This window comes from Seriola dumerili, unplaced genomic scaffold (genome assembly GCF_002260705.1).
Source record: "Seriola dumerili isolate Sdu_G_001 unplaced genomic scaffold, Sdu_1.0 BDQW01000465.1, whole genome shotgun sequence".
Taxonomy (NCBI): Eukaryota; Metazoa; Chordata; class Actinopteri; order Carangiformes; family Carangidae; genus Seriola; species Seriola dumerili.
The window spans coordinates 110486-135823 of NW_019174720.1; the positions used below are offsets into that span (position 1 = coordinate 110486).

A 25338-nucleotide genomic window follows, 5' to 3' on the forward strand; every position below is an offset into this window, starting at 1 on the left:
ATTTTCAAAAGAATCTCACTCTGTTCTTCGCACTGAGCTTACTCACTCATTTAAGGAATATCTGAATAAAATAGAGACTGTAAGAAACTTCTGGCTTCAGTGTCTGTCATGGGTTTTCGGTTTTTGAAAAGAAATAACGGTTTTTCTCATAATTTGCAATTGTTTTAAGCCATGTAGAAGCCAAATTCTGCGGCAGATTTTCACAATTGCCATTGCACGGCAGCTCCTACCTACCGCGGTGGCTGCGTGTGCTGCCGTGAGCCTCAGCAACCAATAACACAACTCTCCAAGCTTTACATTAGCCGCATGTTAAGTCCTAAATATAACATTTTAGTTAGGTCTTAAAATATGTAAGTCCATTTACTGCTTCCTTTGTTGCTTTTCTTTTTGTGTTTTGTTAAAATGATTGAATTGAAGTTGTGACGCCGCTCTGCTGAGACAGAGGAAGAGGAGAAGCTACTAGCCCCTCTGCTCGGCTGCACTCCTACGTTTTATTACGCTACACGCGACGTTGTCGTCGATATCACTACACCCACGAAGTAAATAAAAATTACAGACACCTGCAAAACCCACTAGAGAGTGAAGTGGTAATGGTTGATGAAATAAAAGCAGGCTACTTCTCTTTTCCACCACCAAAGCAAGGTCTGTGATTAACATGGTTGCAATGCAAATAACTATTTTCCAATATCACTAACCGCACCATGGTGGGTCCCAGTGCGTGAGAACCCTGTTGTTGGATCGACTTTGTCCCTACTGAGACACAAGTCACTGCGACAACGAGGCTGAAGGTGAAAATCATAAGAAAAATGAAGATGCATAAAAACTAGTCCTTGATGGTGTGCCTTTTTTCGATTGATCTTCCACTGTAGACATTTTGTGGTCGTGTTAAGGTATTTCAGAGAAACTACACGAGAGCATGGGCCAATGTGATGATTTCTGCAGATGTGAAAGTTGTCATAATCTAGTTAGTGCAGAAGGACTAAAGAAAATATATTATTTTTAAAATTGGATCAGTGCCATAAAAAGGAAGTATGGAGTCAGTTACTGTTATGAGAGGATCTATGTATGCATACACTGGTAACACATTTAGTGTTTCAATAAATGCGGTAAGGCGGAGAAAATGACAGTTTCCTTTATATCCTTTGTTTGCAAATTTGAAGCTGAAAATCAGAAAAACAAACCTCATCCTTTTACTTTTCAGAATCCGCATAAGAAAATTTTATCCACAGCCACAGTTTTTCCTTTATCAAATCCTCAGAGAGAGATTGTTAGTTGCTATATGCTGCAAAGGCCCACCATAGCTGAAATTTCAATCTTACAGCTCCGCAGGTTTTAGGTCAGGCAGGTCTCTGAAGGAGGGACCAGAAAACAATAGCCAAAGTGGCCATAGCCCCCCATTTGAAACATGTTGTCAAGGTGGAAGCAAAAAAAGGAACCCAACCTTTCTTTTAACAAACGCCTCTGTGGCTTCCTCGCGGGTCCTAAGAGAAGAAGAGAACACGTGTTACTATCAAAAAGAACAACTGTCGCTGTATCTAAAATAATGACAATCAATAGTATCTCGGACTATTTGTATTTCTGAGACCCATTCTCTTTTGAGTCTCGAGCAATAACATCTCTTAAGACACCACTTCCACTTATGCCTCTATATATCCTCACTCTGTAACCATTGATGGGGATGCTATGATTGAGATTTTCATGGTAGACAGAGTAAGCCTACCACTGGAGACTAGCAGGCGCCCCTCTGCTATCCCACTGTCCTCAACACAAGTGTGTGTACAGTATAACCACCCCTAATCCTTGGTGGTTCAAAGGCTGGAATGGAAAAAAGAAAAAAAAAAAAAAAAAAAAAGTCAACAGACCCATGAAGGGAGCTGATAGCTTTGCCAACAGAAGTGGGTGATGTAGCAACAGAGATAAATCACTGAATATATTTCTGTAATTCTGATACATTTTTTATATGTTTAAAGATCTATTTTTTTTTTTTTAATTCCCTGGTTGTGGGTTATAGCATGTAACTGATAAGTGAATAAAAGCAGTCAGACTCCTTATGTTAACTAACCACGTAGAAACAAGCAACATTGAGACAGAATGAGGATGAAGGGGGTGAGCCAAAACAAATGGCACCAAATGTATTAAAAAAGCAGGCACTGATCCAAGGCTTCACCAGATGGCGCACCGTCTTTCACAGTGACTAATGTGTTTTTTTCTTGTCACATTTATAAGCCATCGCCTTTATTTATTCCTTGAATAAAATATTGTGGTCTCCAGAACATCTCTGATAATATCCAGAGACACAACAAATGACTTACTTCCAAAGCGAGAATTAGACATTTGCCTGAAGTGCAGACAGCAGGACATATGGTACTATACTAGCATGGTGTACAAACACATACATGCACAGGCACCACACTTGCAAGTACATGTGCACAAATACACCAGCCGAGTCTGTTTATTTTCATTCTACAGAATCCTCACGATTCCTCTGCAAGCCTGAGGGATCAATGCATATTCAAAGTCATTCACACAAAGTTAGAAATTAGAAATCTTCCTTTCAAGGATTGTTTGCTGTTCCCCAAACACGTCAGTGCAAACAGTTCAATTCGTGCTTTGTGTGTGGGGCAGGTGTCATCGTGCGCTTCCAGAAACTGGGGTGACTAAACTATTTTGTTGGTTGGCCAGTTTGATGTCTTGTGGAAATGTGGCATGATTTGACATTTTTGCCAGTAGATCTGTTGGCTCTGACCACAAGTCAGCGCAGGGCAGAGCGATGGTAAGGTGGAGGATTGGACGTGCAGAATTATGTGGGAGTCACTCACACACTGCAATGCAGATGGAGACAAAAGCAAAGGGGAGTAAAAGAGGCCATCTATGTAAAAGTAGAGAAACCATCCCTCAACAGGGGAGGAGGTCTCAGACACCATCTATCTCCAATTTACAATGTTACCCTTTCATCCCTTCCCAGGAGATTCAACAATCTAGCCTCGAAGCATAACAACTGTTCACAAGTGGCAAATGACTCCAACGACTGTCGTAGAGAACTAACGAAGTCGAAACCAACTTTCCACCAACAATAGTCATGCCAACGACTGTCATTGATCCCAAGTGACTCCTACGACTGTCGTTATAACACAATAGAGCAACTAACGAAGTCGAAACCAACTTCCCACCAACAACGGTCATGCAAACAACTGTCGTTGACACTTGGAGCACAAACAGAAACCAATGACATCATCAGCCTTGTGAACGCCCACAAGAGGTTAAATACTTGGGTCTCCACAGCAGAAAGTTAGACCAGTCCCAGCCTGGTCAGATGCGTACACGAACTGATGAAGCCTCTTGGATGAGAGGTGAAACGTCTTCCCAGACAAATAATCAAAGTCCAGTTGCGTTTTGATTAAAAAAAAACTCCTTTAGGATACCATGACCTGGACAAATGAGAATATACACACACAAGAGAAGACAGGTAACGCTCCTGAAACATGCGCCAGCCCCCAGGGGATAAAACAGTTGTGATCAATTCACACATTGCTAGAAGCTAGAAGCTAGAAGCTGAAAACTTTGCTCAATAGCTCTGTTGGCTCTGTAGTCGAGGCTCTTACCAACAGCCTGGCTCTTAGCTCTAAACTGCTAGCCACAAACTCACGGCTCTTAGCCATTTTTGCACTTGATCATTTTGTCCGCGTCCTTTATTCTTTCTTTGTCACATGCTCCAAGTAACATCCTTTTCATCTACACGCGCGATCTTTTATTTTTATAAGCCAAGTCAAGACCAACTGAATCAAAACAACAGAAGTGCCTCAGAGTAATTTTGTAACTTTTAAATATTATCAAGTTTTCCTTTTTAAAGGTTATTGACAGTTTAGAGTCATCTGGTCAACGCCAGTCTCCTCTAACGTTATCCAGCCAAAGTGAAGTGCCGTACAGTTTATTTCGCATCAACCCACAAGAGATGCTGGCAGATAACACATCTGACCACGACCGCCTGCACAGAAGCCGAGCAGAAATCAAGAGTGCCCGAGACAGAAAGTCTCCTGGCAAACTCCACGACAGCTGAACCGCTGAGACACCGGCAGAATCCGTTACTGTGTTAACGGGACACAGCCTCCAGGAGAATCCACCCAGATCCCACGTCTCCGGGGTTACCATGGCAACCACAGCCACCTGGGTTCCAGCCAAGTTTCTCCAGCTACAGCGCAACTCACAGTAGGCCGTTCTTAAAACTCTGCTCAGGACTGGGTTGATGCCGAAATATAGTAATATTTAATTACCAAATATCATTCATAGATGTAGCATCATTAGCTGTATAGCCACAGTGTATAGCCATAACATATCTTCTCCCACCATTGCCAACTCATCACACTGCTCATTTCATTATTATTCTCATCTTTATGATTATTACACCTTGCATTTATTCTGTAAATAGTAGTTTAGTTAATAAACTCCTTTATTTACACCCAGTTGTTGTCCTGTTGTGTTCTTTTGACATAGAGATTGGAGATCCTTTGAATCGAGAAGTCATGGCTTCTGATATGAGATTGATAAATTTATCAATGAAGTAATTCATTGTTGTCCTCCTAGAGGACTGGTGCCCCATTTCAACGAGAGCAAATTCTAAATTATGGTGTTAACGCTACACTAGAAGTCTCCAAATAGTTCAGAAGTCTGCAGTTAGAAATTTAACTAAATCCTTAAACTGCGACCACATAACACCTGTTGTATCTTTCCTCATTGGCTCCACATCAGATCAGACTCAGATCAAAGGAACTTTTAATGACATACAAAGTTCTAAATTTGCTCCCCTTACTTGTCTGATCTCTTTTAAAACTTACATTTCATCTTGTACTCTCTGTTCCCAGAGTTCAGTGCTCCTGTCTGTTAAAAAGTTCCAGAGTTAAAAAGAGGTCTGCTGGCTGCAGGGCCTTTTCTTATTGGGTCTCCCTCTTCTGGAACAACCTCCATGTTGACATCAGACGAATCCATTCAGGCTTCAAATCCAAACTTAAAACTCATCTTTATGCCTCAACTTTTAGCTAGCGCCTTATTCTTTCACAACGTCATATCAGTTACCACTACACCAACTGCAGGTCGGCCTCAGTCTTAATAAGTCAATTAAAGCCAGTTATGACGCCACTCCCATTGTCTTGACGGTTGTCCTGGCCCACCTCAGCAGGCAATTGGTTGACATGGGAGGGTCGTCAGTTGATGCTATTCATTGTCATATATGACCCAAATGTACACTTGTCCTCCCCCTTCCAACTGCTGATATCCATTTGTTTTGGTATATCGTTTGCTTGTGCATATACAACACCTCCACAGCACATATACCACTTATCCATCATGTCCTTCATGGCTATTTATATAAACCATATCTATATATATTATTTATATATATATATAAAACCTGCTCAACACCTGCTGCCACAATAATACTATTACTACTACTATTATTATTATTAGTAGTAGTTTTAGTATCATTGCTATTATAGTTCTGTTACTCTCACTATTATCATATTATTATTATCATTATCATTGCATGGCGGTCCTTCTCCCTGCTCTCTCTGTCTCTCTGTCGCTCTCTCTCTTGAGGCAGATGGCTGCCCATCCTGAGTCTGGTTCTGCTCGAGGTTTCTTCCTCTGCCACTGTCACCAAGTACATGCTCAGGCGGGAATTGTTCAGTCTATACAGAGATTATGGTCTAGGCCTGCCTTATATGCAAAGTGCCTTGAGATAACTTCTGTTGTGATTTGCGAGGTTGGCTGATTGTCTGTCTATGCCCTGATCATTTATGCCCCCTCACAGGGATTTTTCATAAAAGTTGTAAATATTGTCATGTTGCAGATTGTCAATTCTTTCAACATCAAAACTCATTTTCAAGTTCTGGCTGGAGGCATTTGCCATATGTGCTGTGACTGCTGTCGGACTGATTGACTGTCTGTCTATCTGTCTGTCTGTCTGGCTGACTGGCTGACTGGCTGACTGAAGCTGCGGCTCTGCTAGCTTAAACTCCTGGACAGAAAAATGTAACCTAGTGAGATAGCTCTGGCCTTGAGCCTATAGTGCAGTGATTTTTGGTCCCACCCACCATAAATCATAATGTGATTGGTTATTTCACCTGCTACTTTCTAAACAAACACATGGCTATGGGGGGTTTAGGCCTTCTGTCAAGGTTATGAAGTCCAAACCAACGAGGGAGCCAGCTAACCTTTTCTGTTCATAAGCAATGAAAAAGAAAAATCTGACTGGATAACTCTGTTTTCATGGTTTCATGACAGTAACTTTTCATTTCTGAAGCAGACTTCATTAAAAATGAGGCTAACATTTGAATAAGAAGAGGATGATTATAAAATAAACGAGATTAAATGCAACATTTAAATGTCGATATGTTTGTTCCTAGAAGGCCCAGAGGGTTCCCCTCTGATTATTTCCACAGGCTTTGACAGCAGTCCAGAGCTCAAATAANTTTCATGGTTTCATGACAGTAACTTTTCATTTCTGAAGCAGACTTCATTAAAAATGAGGCTAACATTTGAATAAGAAGAGGATGATTATAAAATAAACGAGATTAAATGCAACATTTAAATGTCGATATGTTTGTTCCTAGAAGGCCCAGAGGGTTCCCCTCTGATTATTTCCACAGGCTTTGACAGCAGTCCAGAGCTCAAATAACCACACAGACACCGATTGAGGGAAAATCCTTTGTTTTTTATAAAAGCAGAAGAAAATAAGCAGTTTGTTGAATAAGCTTAGAAAGAGAAAAGCTATTGATCCCCTTGCTATGTTACTGAGACCAAGCTAGACGAGCCCATCGAGACACACCCCCCATCCAAAGACAAAAATCAACTAAAGAAACGTGAACAGAGACAAATTATAGAAAATCAGAACAGAAAAGGATAGCAAAGTGAGGCATCACTTCTACTCAGACTACAAGCATTAAGCATTATTACAGTAAATGCAGCTATAAAGCTTCAAGCTCAACTGGGACCTGCTGTGAAATAACTCTGTCCTGAACCTGATGCTGTTTGTTGAACAGAAACATTACAAATACTACAAATGTTTCAGAAGATACAGCAGTTTGTCAGCAAAAGGTCCCATTTGTTAGCTTACCTAAGAATTTAGACACCAAAATAATTCATGAGTTCTCTCTGATTATGATCTGAAATATAGTGCTCGTTTGATATACAGTATCTATAATCTTCAATCCTGATTATCAATCAATATATTATTTCCTGGCTGGTTTGCTTTCAGCATTGGGGATACATAGATTATATTGGTGTCTATGTTCTCATCACATAATAACAAATCAGATGACCATCAGGAAAATGTCATTCATGTGTGCATTCTATTTTACGAGATTTGAAGAAAAGCTCAAGTTAGAAAAGGAGCCCTCTGTGGGGTGTGGTGTTTACTCCTGCTTGACTCAGCTCACACTGTGTGTTTGTTTACAGAGGGTCAGTGTGGTGGGTGTGTAGCTTCACAGAGTCTGTAAAAAAATTACCCCAAAGGTCGTCTGTGCAAGTAACTGATTACAACCCAGTTTTGTTTTATTGTCAGGTGACCTCTACAGCTGAGGTCATTATTACGAGAGCCAAGGAGGAAGTCAGGTGACGTACTATAAAGATGGGGGAGGTCCACAAAACAAATGACAGGAGTCTGGTGTTTGTTTCCTGTGTGAACCAATAATCACCATTGTTTCTTTCAACCATGATGTTTTTTATTGTACCCATGATGATGACAGTCCTCTAACCTTAAGTACATATTTTAACCCAAACTCTGACCTTTTGCTAAACCTGACCATGTAGTTTTTGATCCAAAATCTGACAAATGGTGTCTGTTCCATAAGTTTAATTATGTGTTTATTATTGAAACCATAATGATGAAAGTCTGTCACGCCTGCTGCCCTAGAGGCACTATTTCAGGAGGCAGTCCTATGGGTCGCATCATATGGTCATTTAAGTTTGAAGACTTGTTGCTGTGATGGCTCAGAAAGGCTATGAATGCTTAATTCTAGTTGCTTGATTGTCATTAGCAACAGTGTGATGAGGCAGATGAGATTTTGTGAGTTGTGTGAACACTGTGATGTTCTTGTTTGCCATAAAACACAATCCTTCTCTGCAGATACTTGGTCTACCGATGTACCATGGATCTTAATGGCTCCATGATAGAGCCCGCACATTTCAGTTACTCTGGGATACATAAAATTTGTTATGGGGGTAAACAGTCTACACAGCAGCTGCTAAGGTGAGGAGCCTCCAACTGCACTGCAGTCAGTGAGAGAGCCTGTGCAGTCTTTGACTTTAAAGCTGAATGATTTGACACTGTAGTTCCTCTTCATTGAATTGTTTTGAATTGTTGAGTTGTTTGTTTACCACCCAAGAAAGCGCTGAGATTGCCCGCTATCTGGTGAGTTCTGGTTTCCTCTAGTAATGAATATGCCTCACTGACTGATTTACCACATAGACTTCCTTCTATGGCTTTCCAACAACACGAACCAGAACTTTGCCTTTACACCATCACCTCTGACCTTTAAATCAACCAATCAGTTTCTCTGCCATCACTTTCTTCAGTCTTTTTGTTTTTAAAAATAGGAAAAAACCCACAGAATTTAGCAAAACAAAAAACACTTCAAATTCTTAAATTTTTAAAAGTTGAAATGTTGAAGTAATTACTTCAACATTTCAACATTTAAAAATAACACAAAAGTGTATTTTCATCATGAAAATGTAGGACTACACAACTCCTACTGTTTGCTCTCCAAGCAAGTCTCTCCATACTTATTAATGAAATGTTCAGCAGTATTCAGGTGCCATGTAACAGAACAGGACAGGCGAAAATGTTATTAAATAAACTTTTACACTTTCATCAAACCTTTTACTTATTTAAGCTACGAAAACATCCTGAGATAAACTGTGGCAATTCTTTCTGTAACTCACTGTTGACCTCTAGTGTATTTACATTACTATTTACCAAGTAAACAACATATTCTAGGATTTGATCTCATTGAATTTCACCCTGATCTGAAAAGTGGTGACTTGCAAAAGTCTGACACTGATTCAAGTGGAAAAAAAACATAGCGAAGCTTGCGTTGATAAAAAGAACAGAAACAAAACATAGTAATAAGAAGAATATTTTAGTCATAGTCATAATAATCACAATAAAGTGAGTCATAAAGAGACAGAAGGGGTGTCAGGGCAGCCAGGTGATCTGTGGACTCACATACATAACAAAACTACCAGTATGTTTCCTGCATTCACTTTCACAAACCATACATATACACTGACTTGCAAGAGTATGAGATACTGTATACTCCTGTATGATGCATACTCTACTGCCTATATTTTGTTTCATTTCAGCACAGTGTGTTCAGAGAACACACTGCACATTTGTATTGAAAAAGATAACACGATGAGCCGCCCAAATCATACAAACACATATAAAGCTCCTCTCTTGTGCAAACAGACAGGTCAAAAACTGTTGTAAACTTTGTTCACCATGTAGACCATGGAGCTCAAACTGTATCTGAAACCCTGTTACTGAAAACTGTTACTGTAATGCATGTTTTATTAAGAAAGCCTTCTACTTATTTTTTACACTCATCTTTAAAAGAAATATACAGCATGATTTTGGTAGATGTCTCATGTTGACTGATGACAACATCGACACAGACGTGATCCATGTGTTCCCTGTATGGTCGATCAGTGATCCGGAGTTTCCCCCTGACACGTGAGCACACATAGTGTTTAAATGACAGGGAGGCTACCATTACTGAAACCAATACATACTCAATAAAAAATAACTTAACCTTCCTCTTACAAACTTAAAGCTGAATTCAGTAAAGTAATAAAACATACACTTAGTTGTTTCAGAGGTTTTGCTGCAACAACCTTAATTGGTCTGGTATGACCAGTACATTATGGCGGCTAATTTACTGAGTGAGTCTGATGACTTTGTAAACTTCTTTTCAAACAGAACTCTTAGATCTGGCTGCATCTCACTTCAGATTTTACTAATAATGTAGCGTCATGCCTGCTTCCACACTCTTAGCCAACAGGTCTATAGGGGACACAAAGAAGGTTTTACTGTCATCATGTCTCTTAACAATGACACTGACTGAACACTGCTCTTTACAAAGATCCAGCTCCTGTTTGACACCATGGTCTGTGTGTCTCTGTTAAAGATCCGGAGTTGAATGCTCATGNTCTCCAATTTACAATGTTACCCTTTCATCCCTTCCCAGGAGATTCAACAATCTAGCCTCGAAGCATAACAACTGTTCACAAGTGGCAAATGACTCCAACGACTGTCGTAGAGAACTAACGAAGTCGAAACCAACTTTCCACCAACAATAGTCATGCCAACGACTGTCATTGATCCCAAGTGACTCCTACGACTGTCGTTATAACACAATAGAGCAACTAACGAAGTCGAAACCAACTTCCCACCAACAACGGTCATGCAAACAACTGTCGTTGACACTTGGAGCACAAACAGAAACCAATGACATCATCAGCCTTGTGAACGCCCACAAGAGGTTAAATACTTGGGTCTCCACAGCAGAAAGTTAGACCAGTCCCAGCCTGGTCAGATGCGTACACGAACTGATGAAGCCTCTTGGATGAGAGGTGAAACGTCTTCCCAGACAAATAATCAAAGTCCAGTTGCGTTTNCCTTGTGAACGCCCACAAGAGGTTAAATACTTGGGTCTCCACAGCAGAAAGTTAGACCAGTCCCAGCCTGGTCAGATGCGTACACGAACTGATGAAGCCTCTTGGATGAGAGGTGAAACGTCTTCCCAGACAAATAATCAAAGTCCAGTTGCGTTTTGATTAAAAAAAAACTCCTTTAGGATACCATGACCTGGACAAATGAGAATATACACACACAAGAGAAGACAGGTAACGCTCCTGAAACATGCGCCAGCCCCCAGGGGATAAAACAGTTGTGATCAATTCACACATTGCTAGAAGCTAGAAGCTAGAAGCTGAAAACTTTGCTCAATAGCTCTGTTGGCTCTGTAGTCGAGGCTCTTACCAACAGCCTGGCTCTTAGCTCTAAACTGCTAGCCACAAACTCACGGCTCTTAGCCATTTTTGCACTTGATCATTTTGTCCGCGTCCTTTATTCTTTCTTTGTCACATGCTCCAAGTAACATCCTTTTCATCTACACGCGCGATCTTTTATTTTTATAAGCCAAGTCAAGACCAACTGAATCAAAACAACAGAAGTGCCTCAGAGTAATTTTGTAACTTTTAAATATTATCAAGTTTTCCTTTTTAAAGGTTATTGACAGTTTAGAGTCATCTGGTCAACGCCAGTCTCCTCTAACGTTATCCAGCCAAAGTGAAGTGCCGTACAGTTTATTTCGCATCAACCCACAAGAGATGCTGGCAGATAACACATCTGACCACGACCGCCTGCACAGAAGCCGAGCAGAAATCAAGAGTGCCCGAGACAGAAAGTCTCCTGGCAAACTCCACGACAGCTGAACCGCTGAGACACCGGCAGAATCCGTTACTGTGTTAACGGGACACAGCCTCCAGGAGAATCCACCCAGATCCCACGTCTCCGGGGTTACCATGGCAACCACAGCCACCTGGGTTCCAGCCAAGTTTCTCCAGCTACAGCGCAACTCACAGTAGGCCGTTCTTAAAACTCTGCTCAGGACTGGGTTGATGCCGAAATATAGTAATATTTAATTACCAAATATCATTCATAGATGTAGCATCATTAGCTGTATAGCCACAGTGTATAGCCATAACATANCCTGGGTTCCAGCCAAGTTTCTCCAGCTACAGCGCAACTCACAGTAGGCCGTTCTTAAAACTCTGCTCAGGACTGGGTTGATGCCGAAATATAGTAATATTTAATTACCAAATATCATTCATAGATGTAGCATCATTAGCTGTATAGCCACAGTGTATAGCCATAACATATCTTCTCCCACCATTGCCAACTCATCACACTGCTCATTTCATTATTATTCTCATCTTTATGATTATTACACCTTGCATTTATTCTGTAAATAGTAGTTTAGTTAATAAACTCCTTTATTTACACCCAGTTGTTGTCCTGTTGTGTTCTTTTGACATAGAGATTGGAGATCCTTTGAATCGAGAAGTCATGGCTTCTGATATGAGATTGATAAATTTATCAATGAAGTAATTCATTGTTGTCCTCCTAGAGGACTGGTGCCCCATTTCAACGAGAGCAAATTCTAAATTATGGTGTTAACGCTACACTAGAAGTCTCCAAATAGTTCAGAAGTCTGCAGTTAGAAATTTAACTAAATCCTTAAACTGCGACCACATAACACCTGTTGTATCTTTCCTCATTGGCTCCACATCAGATCAGACTCAGATCAAAGGAACTTTTAATGACATACAAAGTTCTAAATTTGCTCCCCTTACTTGTCTGATCTCTTTTAAAACTTACATTTCATCTTGTACTCTCTGTTCCCAGAGTTCAGTGCTCCTGTCTGTTAAAAAGTTCCAGAGTTAAAAAGAGGTCTGCTGGCTGCAGGGCCTTTTCTTATTGGGTCTCCCTCTTCTGGAACAACCTCCATGTTGACATCAGACGAATCCATTCAGGCTTCAAATCCAAACTTAAAACTCATCTTTATGCCTCAACTTTTAGCTAGCGCCTTATTCTTTCACAACGTCATATCAGTTACCACTACACCAACTGCAGGTCGGCCTCAGTCTTAATAAGTCAATTAAAGCCAGTTATGACGCCACTCCCATTGTCTTGACGGTTGTCCTGGCCCACCTCAGCAGGCAATTGGTTGACATGGGAGGGTCGTCAGTTGATGCTATTCATTGTCATATATGACCCAAATGTACACTTGTCCTCCCCCTTCCAACTGCTGATATCCATTTGTTTTGGTATATCGTTTGCTTGTGCATATACAACACCTCCACAGCACATATACCACTTATCCATCATGTCCTTCATGGCTATTTATATAAACCATATCTATATATATTATTTATATATATATATAAAACCTGCTCAACACCTGCTGCCACAATAATACTATTACTACTACTATTATTATTATTAGTAGTAGTTTTAGTATCATTGCTATTATAGTTCTGTTACTCTCACTATTATCATATTATTATTATCATTATCATTGCATGGCGGTCCTTCTCCCTGCTCTCTCTGTCTCTCTGTCGCTCTCTCTCTTGAGGCAGATGGCTGCCCATCCTGAGTCTGGTTCTGCTCGAGGTTTCTTCCTCTGCCACTGTCACCAAGTACATGCTCAGGCGGGAATTGTTCAGTCTATACAGAGATTATGGTCTAGGCCTGCCTTATATGCAAAGTGCCTTGAGATAACTTCTGTTGTGATTTGCGAGGTTGGCTGATTGTCTGTCTATGCCCTGATCATTTATGCCCCCTCACAGGGATTTTTCATAAAAGTTGTAAATATTGTCATGTTGCAGATTGTCAATTCTTTCAACATCAAAACTCATTTTCAAGTTCTGGCTGGAGGCATTTGCCATATGTGCTGTGACTGCTGTCGGACTGATTGACTGTCTGTCTATCTGTCTGTCTGTCTGGCTGACTGGCTGACTGGCTGACTGAAGCTGCGGCTCTGCTAGCTTAAACTCCTGGACAGAAAAATGTAACCTAGTGAGATAGCTCTGGCCTTGAGCCTATAGTGCAGTGATTTTTGGTCCCACCCACCATAAATCATAATGTGATTGGTTATTTCACCTGCTACTTTCTAAACAAACACATGGCTATGGGGGGTTTAGGCCTTCTGTCAAGGTTATGAAGTCCAAACCAACGAGGGAGCCAGCTAACCTTTTCTGTTCATAAGCAATGAAAAAGAAAAATCTGACTGGATAACTCTGTTTTCATGGTTTCATGACAGTAACTTTTCATTTCTGAAGCAGACTTCATTAAAAATGAGGCTAACATTTGAATAAGAAGAGGATGATTATAAAATAAACGAGATTAAATGCAACATTTAAATGTCGATATGTTTGTTCCTAGAAGGCCCAGAGGGTTCCCCTCTGATTATTTCCACAGGCTTTGACAGCAGTCCAGAGCTCAAATAACCACACAGACACCGATTGAGGGAAAATCCTTTGTTTTTTATAAAAGCAGAAGAAAATAAGCAGTTTGTTGAATAAGCTTAGAAAGAGAAAAGCTATTGATCCCCTTGCTATGTTACTGAGACCAAGCTAGACGAGCCCATCGAGACACACCCCCCATCCAAAGACAAAAATCAACTAAAGAAACGTGAACAGAGACAAATTATAGAAAATCAGAACAGAAAAGGATAGCAAAGTGAGGCATCACTTCTACTCAGACTACAAGCATTAAGCATTATTACAGTAAATGCAGCTATAAAGCTTCAAGCTCAACTGGGACCTGCTGTGAAATAACTCTGTCCTGAACCTGATGCTGTTTGTTGAACAGAAACATTACAAATACTACAAATGTTTCAGAAGATACAGCAGTTTGTCAGCAAAAGGTCCCATTTGTTAGCTTACCTAAGAATTTAGACACCAAAATAATTCATGAGTTCTCTCTGATTATGAGCTGAAATATAGTGCTCGTTTGATATACAGTATCTATAATCTTCAATCCTGATTATCAATCAATATATTATTTCCTGGCTGGTTTGCTTTCAGCATTGGGGATACATAGATTATATTGGTGTCTATGTTCTCATCACATAATAACAAATCAGATGACCATCAGGAAAATGTCATTCATGTGTGCATTCTATTTTACGAGATTTGAAGAAAAGCTCAAGTTAGAAAAGGAGCCCTCTGTGGGGTGTGGTGTTTACTCCTGCTTGACTCAGCTCACACTGTGTGTTTGTTTACAGAGGGTCAGTGTGGTGGGTGTGTAGCTTCACAGAGTCTGTAAAAAAATTACCCCAAAGGTCGTCTGTGCAAGTAACTGATTACAACCCAGTTTTGTTTTATTGTCAGGTGACCTCTACAGCTGAGGTCATTATTACGAGAGCCAAGGAGGAAGTCAGGTGACGTACTATAAAGATGGGGGAGGTCCACAAAACAAATGACAGGAGTCTGGTGTTTGTTTCCTGTGTGAACCAATAATCACCATTGTTTCTTTCAACCATGATGTTTTTTATTGTACCCATGATGATGACAGTCCTCTAACCTTAAGTACATATTTTAACCCAAACTCTGACCTTTTGCTAAACCTGACCATGTAGTTTTTGATCCAAAATCTGACAAATGGTGTCTGTTCCATAAGTTTAATTATGTGTTTATTATTGAAACCATAATGATGAAAGTCTGTCACGCCTGCTGCCCTAGAGGCACTATTTCAGGAGGCAGTCCTATGGGTCGCATCATATGGTCATTTAAGTTTGAAGACTTGTTGCTGTGATGGCTCAGAAAGGCTATGAATGCTTAATTCTAGTTGCTTGATTGTCATTAGCAACAGTGTGATGAGGCAGATGAGATTTTGTGAGTTGTGTGAACACTGTGATGTTCTTGTTTGCCATAAAACACAATCCTTCTCTGCAGATACTTGGTCTACCGATGTACCATGGATCTTAATGGCTCCATGATAGAGCCCGCACATTTCAGTTACTCTGGGATACATAAAATTTGTTATGGGGGTAAACAGTCTACACAGCAGCTGCTAAGGTGAGGAGCCTCCAACTGCACTGCAGTCAGTGAGAGAGCCTGTGCAGTCTTTGACTTTAAAGCTGAATGATTTGACACTGTAGTTCCTCTTCATTGAATTGTTTTGAATTGTTGAGTTGTTTGTTTACCACCCAAGAAAGCGCTGAGATTGCCCGCTATCTGGTGAGTTCTGGTTTCCTCTAGTAATGAATATGCCTCACTGACTGATTTACCACATAGACTTCCTTCTATGGCTTTCCAACAACACGAACCAGAACTTTGCCTTTACACCATCACCTCTGACCTTTAAATCAACCAATCAGTTTCTCTGCCATCACTTTCTTCAGTCTTTTTGTTTTTAAAAATAGGAAAAAACCCACAGAATTTAGCAAAACAAAAAACACTTCAAATTCTTAAATTTTTAAAAGTTGAAATGTTGAAGTAATTACTTCAACATTTCAACATTTAAAAATAACACAAAAGTGTATTTTCATCATGAAAATGTAGGACTACACAACTCCTACTGTTTGCTCTCCAAGCAAGTCTCTCCATACTTATTAATGAAATGTTCAGCAGTATTCAGGTGCCATGTAACAGAACAGGACAGGCGAAAATGTTATTAAATAAACTTTTACACTTTCATCAAACCTTTTACTTATTTAAGCTACGAAAACATCCTGAGATAAACTGTGGCAATTCTTTCTGTAACTCACTGTTGACCTCTAGTGTATTTACATTACTATTTACCAAGTAAACAACATATTCTAGGATTTGATCTCATTGAATTTCACCCTGATCTGAAAAGTGGTGACTTGCAAAAGTCTGACACTGATTCAAGTGGAAAAAAAACATAGCGAAGCTTGCGTTGATAAAAAGAACAGAAACAAAACATAGTAATAAGAAGAATATTTTAGTCATAGTCATAATAATCACAATAAAGTGAGTCATAAAGAGACAGAAGGGGTGTCAGGGCAGCCAGGTGATCTGTGGACTCACATACATAACAAAACTACCAGTATGTTTCCTGCATTCACTTTCACAAACCATACATATACACTGACTTGCAAGAGTATGAGATACTGTATACTCCTGTATGATGCATACTCTACTGCCTATATTTTGTTTCATTTCAGCACAGTGTGTTCAGAGAACACACTGCACATTTGTATTGAAAAAGATAACACGATGAGCCGCCCAAATCATACAAACACATATAAAGCTCCTCTCTTGTGCAAACAGACAGGTCAAAAACTGTTGTAAACTTTGTTCACCATGTAGACCATGGAGCTCAAACTGTATCTGAAACCCTGTTACTGAAAACTGTTACTGTAATGCATGTTTTATTAAGAAAGCCTTCTACTTATTTTTTACACTCATCTTTAAAAGAAATATACAGCATGATTTTGGTAGATGTCTCATGTTGACTGATGACAACATCGACACAGACGTGATCCATGTGTTCCCTGTATGGTCGATCAGTGATCCGGAGTTTCCCCCTGACACGTGAGCACACATAGTGTTTAAATGACAGGGAGGCTACCATTACTGAAACCAATACATACTCAATAAAAAATAACTTAACCTTCCTCTTACAAACTTAAAGCTGAATTCAGTAAAGTAATAAAACATACACTTAGTTGTTTCAGAGGTTTTGCTGCAACAACCTTAATTGGTCTGGTATGACCAGTACATTATGGCGGCTAATTTACTGAGTGAGTCTGATGACTTTGTAAACTTCTTTTCAAACAGAACTCTTAGATCTGGCTGCATCTCACTTCAGATTTTACTAATAATGTAGCGTCATGCCTGCTTCCACACTCTTAGCCAACAGGTCTATAGGGGACACAAAGAAGGTTTTACTGTCATCATGTCTCTTAACAATGACACTGACTGAACACTGCTCTTTACAAAGATCCAGCTCCTGTTTGACACCATGGTCTGTGTGTCTCTGTTAAAGATCCGGAGTTGAATGCTCATGTGAATGCTATGCTAATAGCATTATTACAGACAGGTGAGAGGGGCAAAATACTAAAGGTGTGTTTAGACTGAATGTCACGTAAAACTTCTCCTCTATGGTTTGTGTGTACACTAGCAACATACATACAACTTTTCTCAAAACTTCAACCCCAGCTGTGTCTGTTCTCCTTGTCTTCCTGTTTGTTCATGAAGTTTTGGTATAAATGCAAACCTTTCTCTTAAGTTGAAAAATTGATAACTTGGTCAGATGCATCTTGTCTCATTCACCCACATCTTCGAAAGTTATTGATATCCAATTGCATTGTCTGTAAAGTTTTTCTTGCTTTCAGTCTGAATACACTTTTTGTGTTGCATTGTTATTACACTGCTTTGTGTGTTTGTGTGTTTATTTATTAGCCTTTCGCTGCATGAATTCTGTATATTTGCGGGTGGGCTGTCAGTTTGGGAACTTGATAAAATGTGTTTAGATAAACTTGTTGTCCAGGTGTGTGCAGCTTGTAGGTCTTCATAGTCTGTATTATGAGGTTTTGCAGTTGCCATCAATTGTGATCCATTGGACAACTGGCTGTGCTCACACCAAAAACAACACAGTAATGGCTCACCAACCAGATAGGTACAGTGGTCTGTTAACTAACAAGCTGATAATAGCTTCTCTCCTGGAGACGGCTGAGGTGTCATTTCAAGAGCAGAGGGAATGTTACATCACCTGGCAGCTCTGTACATGAAATCTGTTTCTACTTTAAGTAAATACTGAGTATGTTTTTCTGTGCACACCTTTGTATGTGTTAGGTTTCATCAACAGGGTGGAGTCTCACATGCACACATGCCACACTGGCCTACAATTGGTGTGTGTTTCAGACTCATCAGGCATCCAGATTCAAGCAAGCAAGTTTATCGAGTGGCTATATTAAAGTTGTAAACTGATACCATTTCCATCATGCATCAAAGCCTTGGTTCCCACTAAAATGTCCGTTAGTCATAGAATTGTCATCAATCATGAAAAACATGCTATATGCATTTCACTGGATCAAACAACTTTTTTCTTCAGTTTCATCCCTTTATACAATAGCCTCCCTCTTTTTAGAAACACACAATATAGTATTAAACAGGCATTAAACTTCCTATAAAAAGTAATGTGGCGACAATAGAAATTGTATCATATTATTTTTCACCTTTTAGAAAGACTAATGTGAATTTTCTTCTCTTTCTTTCTTTCTTTCATTTTTTTTTTTTTAGAAAAAAAAGACACTTGTTCAGGTTCCTGGGACTGATGTGGGAGTAGTAAGGTGAATGACTGACAGCAGAACTGACCAATAGCCTTTCAGAAAGGTGCACAACACAAGGACACAAATGGTCAGTGTAAAGGCCAGTCAGCAGCTGTACATTTCACTCTCATCACTTTTGGACACAGTCACTAAAGGATGAGGATCCAGCTGTCCCTGAAGGTAGAATCATGAAAAAAATCTGACTTACACTAAAGCTAAAATAGATCCAATACAAGGAATGTGTGGAAACTGACTACATGAAACAATTTACTGTAAATAAAAATCTCCAAATTTGGTTCAGGGAGTGTTTGAGGACAGGAGCGGAGAGGCCAGGTGACGTTCAACAGTCACAATGTTGATCACTTGTGTTTGTGTGTTTGGTAACATATTTAGTGTGTGTTTGTGTGTGTGTGTGTGTGTGTGTGTGGTTTACCCAGGAAAATTAATATCTCTCTGGATTTCTACACTGAATTTTCCTGCTTATCTCTCCCCTCCTTTGTCTTTCATGTCACACCTCTGCTCCTGCTATCGCTCTATCTACCTGCACTATATCCATTCATCCACTGAGTGCTCCTCCATTAATTCATGCGTCCATTTCTCTGTCCATTTAATCCTCTCCCACCCCTGCTTTGTGTGTCTCAGACGCAGCTCCATATCTGTAAACTCTTAACCTCTTCTCCTCTTCCTGGTTGTCTGTCGTTCCTCCATGGCAGTATTTTTAAAAAGCTTCAAGTGGTCGATCTACCTAAGGCTCCTCTTCCCCGGTGGACACAGCCAGTCGCATGGCCACAGAGAGGTGGTCAGTGAGGCCAGCCAACTGGGTGACGAAGCTGAACTCCTCAATTTCCTGCAGGGGGGAATAGATGAGAACCATTGTCATCGAATCATCATAACTTCAACAATCTCAGCTTTTATTCTGAAGAACTTTAAAGCTGTGAGCCACTTGGTGTTACAGTGTTACCCTCCATGTTTTACAGCAGCTACTACTTCAGTGTGTCAGGTTCTCCCACACCAAACTGGGAAACTGTTTCTAATGGGACTGACTTTGTGCTCAGGATGTTGTCATGTTGAAACCAGACTTCCCCAAACAAGAACACAAGTGTCACTGTGTGCTGTAGTGTTAACATTCCCCTTCACTGGAACTGAGGGGACTTATCCAGACCATGATAAACAGTACTACTACTTATTTTTATATTACTACAACTGCTGCTATTATTATTTCGAAAAATACTGCTATTACTACAACTTATTTCTAGTGTTGGCACTACAGTTACAAAAAGAAAAAGGAAATCTATCATTGTTATCAGTTACTATATTCAGAGATGTATTGATGTATTTATTATAATTAATTTTTGATATTTTGTAAGATATATAATAAGTATAGAATACAGCAACTGAATAAACAGAAACAACATGATGACATAACGTGTGAAGAAATGTGAAAACTATTAAAGGAGGTTTGAGGTTTGTTTGTGAGAAAGCAAAACAACAATCTATGTGATCAGTTTCATTTGACAGTTACTACATTCTGCCACAAGGTGGCATACAGTGACTGTGGTGTGAGAGACACAGCGAGCCAGACAGACAAGGAGGGAGAGAGAAAGATGTTCTATGTAAATCCCTCACACAGACAGGCAGCCATCACAGCACTGCCCTCATTCCTTTCCTTCCCAGTTTGTGTTGCTGTGTATCATTTTTCCCCTCTCCAGCTTTTATGTCTTCAGATTTCTTTTTTTCTTTTCTTTTTTTAAATCTTTTTCACAAGTCAAACATTTTCCTGTGGCTTCAAGTTATGTTTCACATGGCTCAGGAAAACAAGTGTTGACAAGTGACTTGTAGCTAGGAAACTATTCATGGCAGAATAAAGCAGATCACAACAGGCAAGACAATAGCACACAGTTTATCAGAATTCTTGCAGTAGAGTAGAATTCACATGTCTACATGTCTCTGTGTGTCCACATACTGCATGGACTGGAAGATTCTGACTTACTGGTTGAAGTAGGCCCGCTGGAACATCTGTTATTCATTGTCAGTGAAATTGTAGATTTGTCATTGGTTTGGAACAGTGGTTTCCAATCTGGGGGTTGAGACCCCCATAAGTGATAGTGAGATGATTTACAAGAAAAGAAAGCAGGGAAAAAAAAATTACCTTATCTTAAATCTTTTTTAATGTGGTGGACTGAATGATTTGACTTTGACTTCCCTAACCCTAACCCACCTTCAAATATTTTATGTTTTTATTTAACTTTTCACCTGATATCACCAAATTTAAATGATGTTACATAACTATCCCATCTTTCATATCTGCTTTACAAAAAAACCTTTAACATGGTGGAAATTGTACAGATAAACAATTTTGGTTTTAACTTGGTATATCTGTATTGTTGTTGTTACAGTACCTCTGTTCATTGTAGGAGAAGAACATGTCACCCAGTGCAGCAGTGTGGCTCGGTGACAGCTAATAGTTTCTGAATAATAACGGAGCACTATGGCACAGGGGAATAACATTTATCTGGCTTTGGATACACAGATTGTGTCAATTCATTGTTGGTGTTTGTCTTTTTATAGGTTCTGCTGACAATAAGAAAATAACTGAATACTGACAGATTTTCCTTCTTATCCTCTACTAAACCATACCAGTTTCCAGTCATGCTGCAGGCCCTCGTCGCTGTAGAGGAGGTAGTCAATGCGGCGTCCATTGCCCTTCAGCGGGATCTTCCTCCCCTTCTGACTGCTGGCAGGACACTGGCTCTTACTGGGAGGAAACACCAGGTACTCCTTCCTCCCCTCCTCATTTTCCATCACTCTGACAGACACACAGTGTAGGGAGAGAATCAGTAGACTGAAGTTTGGACTGACAGACAAATACATAGAAGGACAGAGGATGTAGCCCTGAATGTTCACAGTCCAAACACAGGAAAAGTAAGGTAGTAACAAGACAAACAACAGCAACAAGCAAAATCATAAGAGTGAGAGCACAGAATCACAAATCATGGAGTGCAGTGCTCAGGTCAAAGGTCAATAGAGTTATAAGCTTTTCATGGCGGCGTTACCTATTACATCTAAACTGACTGTGCACCGTTACACCGTTACATTCTTGTGGCTTCCACCATCATTTCTTACAAACTATTGGCAGGTAGTGATTTAACATGATCCGACATACACATTCAGTTACTACTGTAATGCCTGTGTCATAAACAGTTCGACAAACCTGCAGTTGAAGCGAACAAGCACCTTCTGACTGACTGACTGAAGTCAGATATAAAGGTAATATAAAAAGTTAATGATGAACCTAATTAAGATAATAAAGTTAGAGATATTACAATAAAATAATAAAAAGATTGAACAAAGAAAAATAAGATAAAAAAAACGAGTCTTAGACAAGTTTTAGACATTGAATGAAGACATTTCTGCAGAGTGAGGTTTAGGTCAAGGTGTGGTCTGGGTTAATGCTGGGTACACCAGCAATTAGGGTAGGGCATGTTTAATGAGCCAGTCCTCACAAGTATGGCAGGACAAATGTTTATTTATATTTAATCAAAGAGTTACATTATGGGGGCTTAACATTATTTTTGCCCTAAGGTAAACCTTTTCATTTTAGGAATAAGACTTTTAGTTACAATACATTACATTTTGTCATTCAGCAGATGCTTTTATCCAAAATGACTTACAAGTGAGGGACATCACTAAAGCTTCAGTGCAGTAGGAGACCTTGGTGTGAGTACTAAGTACTAAATCTATAGCCGTGTTTCCACCACAGGAACTTTCCCCAGGAACCAGGAACCTTTTGAGGAACTATGTGTTTCCACCGCAGGAACCAGGGTCTAAATTTAGTTCCGGGGTGATTGATCGACCCCCAAAAAGGTACCTGGTCGGGGGGTAGTACTTTCCAAAGGTTAAGAACTTTGGGGTCTGTGGTCTGCAGTGCTGAGCATTTCTGACTGGCTGAGTACTCGCTGCATTTTATTTCACCCACGATGTTTAAAGTTCCGCAGTGAGCGAGCACCAAGTGAGCGAGCAAACACATTTTCCACACTGCGAAACAGGTCCGGGAGAAGGTAAAAAAAAAAAACTGAAACAGGACTTCAGAAAATAAAGGACCACAACAACCAGAGTGGCTAAGGTTTGCCACTCATCAGGTATAATACGGGATCGTCCCGTATTTGAAAATGAAATGCTGCGTCTTGTATATATATATATATATATACATAGGAAGCAATTTGTCATGTTATTTCCTCAAAGAGCTGTGAATAATGTAATGTCAAGTAATAATTTTCCCGGTGGAAGGCCGCGGTGGAAACGCAGACAACAGTGGGCCACAGGAACCTTTTAGTTCCAGAAGAAAAGTACTTAAAAAGAACTTAAAGTTCCAGGTACTTTTTGGTCAAAACGCGACCTATCTCTATATAAGTGCAAGGAGCTCAAGTAAAGAAGTGCAGTGAAAGTGCAGAGTAAGTGCTAGTTAGGGTATGGGTTGGCTTTTAGCTTCTATTGGTTGTAGTAAAGATTTGGGTTTGATTGAGTGTGTGTGTGTGTGTGTGTGTGTGTGTAACTCACTTTTGTAAACTTTCAGGTGTGCTGACCTCGTCGTCATAAAGGCCACTGGGATCCAGAAGAGTACCTGTTGAATCACAGGGCAGACAGTTACACACAGTCATACACATTTCAACTGACAAATCTGCTCTACTCATCATTTCAGTGTCTCCCTTAAAACTCCCATAAGACAAGACTCACTCTTCTACTTTATTTCATTTTTCTAATAGCTTGTGGCTGAAGTATATTCGACTATCCCACAAAGAAATGAAGTGCTGTCTTAAACAAGACTAGGGCTAAACCTAGTATCTGTCCTGTGTCAAATCCTGATTTTATAACTCATACGTTGTCTGACAAAATCCCCAAACACATAAATGAAAGACAAAGACAGCTGTGATTTCAGCTGTATTTACTGTAACATGTTTACTGAGAGAGAAACTTAGTAGAGCAGCAACTCGGGCTGACGCATTAAGGACTAAGCCCAAATGACACGCACTCCACCAAGTGAACCACCAAGTGGGCCTGAAAAAGACTGTCTTTCCTTTTTAGTCTCTCACACAGACCACAGCTTCCGTCTGGATCAACAATAATTTAGTATTTATTTACTTCAACTCCAGAACATAACAGACTTTTTGTCGAACTCCCTCTGTTTGATATGTAGAGTTGGTCATAGTCATTAAAGCGAAACCTTGTTACGGATGACTTCTCTCTCTCCCTCCCTCTCTCCTGCTTTCTCTGCTCGCTGTGTCTTATGTTTTGTTATTCCTCTGCCTCCATTAGTAATAATGATACATGGAATGAAAGTAGTTTATTTACTGTAATGGAGATGAGGCTCAGTGTATTGGAAGCTCTCCTCCTCTTCCCTGCAGTTCATGAGCAGCTGGGAAACCAGAGCAGCTCAGTGGACTATCTGTAACAAGACCTGAACCATTTTACCCAGTCTGTTTGAAAAAAAAAATCTCTAAATCTAGATAGATTGCAAAGCTTTAACCATGTGACTGGTGGCACACTTTTCTTTCTCTTAGTGGAATACTTAAGATATCCATGACTTATCAGATGATGTGATGACAAAGGATGTTCAATGATTTATTATGTACACAGCATACAACCTGCCAGGAACTTTGGTACACCATTTCCCAGTGAACATCTTCATCCTTGATATTAGAGACCACACGAGGGCTGGTTTCCAAACTATACTTTGTACTACTAATTTATACTAAATTTAAATTTTTTAAACTCTCATTCTCCTCCTTGAACCGTCACCTTACCGTGGTGGAGGAGTTTGAGAGCCCTAATGACCCTAGGAGCTATGTTGTCGGGGGCATTTTGCCCCTGGTAGGGTCTCCCATGGCAGATTGGTTCTAGGTGAAGGGCCAGATGAAGAATGGTTCAGAAGATACCAATGAGTAAAACGATCGAGAACTTGTGTACCCGGCCCGGAGGGATACCGGAGCCCCGCCCTGGAGCCAGGCCTGGGGTTGGGGCCCGGCTGGGCCCAGCCCGAACCGGCTAAATGGGCTCGTCTCCCAGTGGGCCCGCCACCTGCAGGAAGAGTCAGTGGGGTCCGGTGCAATGTGGATTGGGGCCTTGGCGGTCCGATCCTCGGTTACGGAAACTGGTTTTTGGAACATGGAACGTCATCTCTCTGGCGGGGAAGGAGCGGAAGCTTGTGGAAGAGGTGAAACGATACCAGCTAGATATAGTCGGCCTCACCTCAACACACAGCGTCGGCTCCGGAACCCAAGTCCTTGAGAGGGGCTGGTCTTTCCTCTTTGCTGGAGTTGCTCCGGGGGAGAGGCGGAGGGCTGGGGTAGGCTTTTTGGTGGCCCCCAGGGTCTCTGCCTGTATGTTGGGGCTCACCCCGGTGGACGAAAGGGTTGCATCCCTGTGCCTCCGGGTCGGGGATTGGGTTCTGACTGTTGTCGGTGCTTATGCGCCGAACAGCAGT

General features: G+C 40.4%; 1 protein-coding gene across 1 annotated transcript in view; it reads right to left on the bottom strand.

Moving 5' to 3' along the window:
* Nucleotides 1–18851: 18851 nt before the first annotated feature.
* Nucleotides 18852–25338, bottom strand: part of smpd3 (sphingomyelin phosphodiesterase 3) — a 59199-nt gene continuing 52712 nt past the window's right edge. The window contains exons 7-9 of the mRNA XM_022763007.1: nucleotides 23415–23478; nucleotides 21495–21663; nucleotides 18852–19704 (exon numbers count right to left, since the gene is read on the bottom strand). Of these exons, the coding sequence (XP_022618728.1) occupies nucleotides 19603–19704; nucleotides 21495–21663; nucleotides 23415–23478 (335 nt within the window). The 3' untranslated portion in view covers nucleotides 18852–19602. The remainder of the gene's footprint in view (nucleotides 19705–21494; nucleotides 21664–23414; nucleotides 23479–25338) is intronic.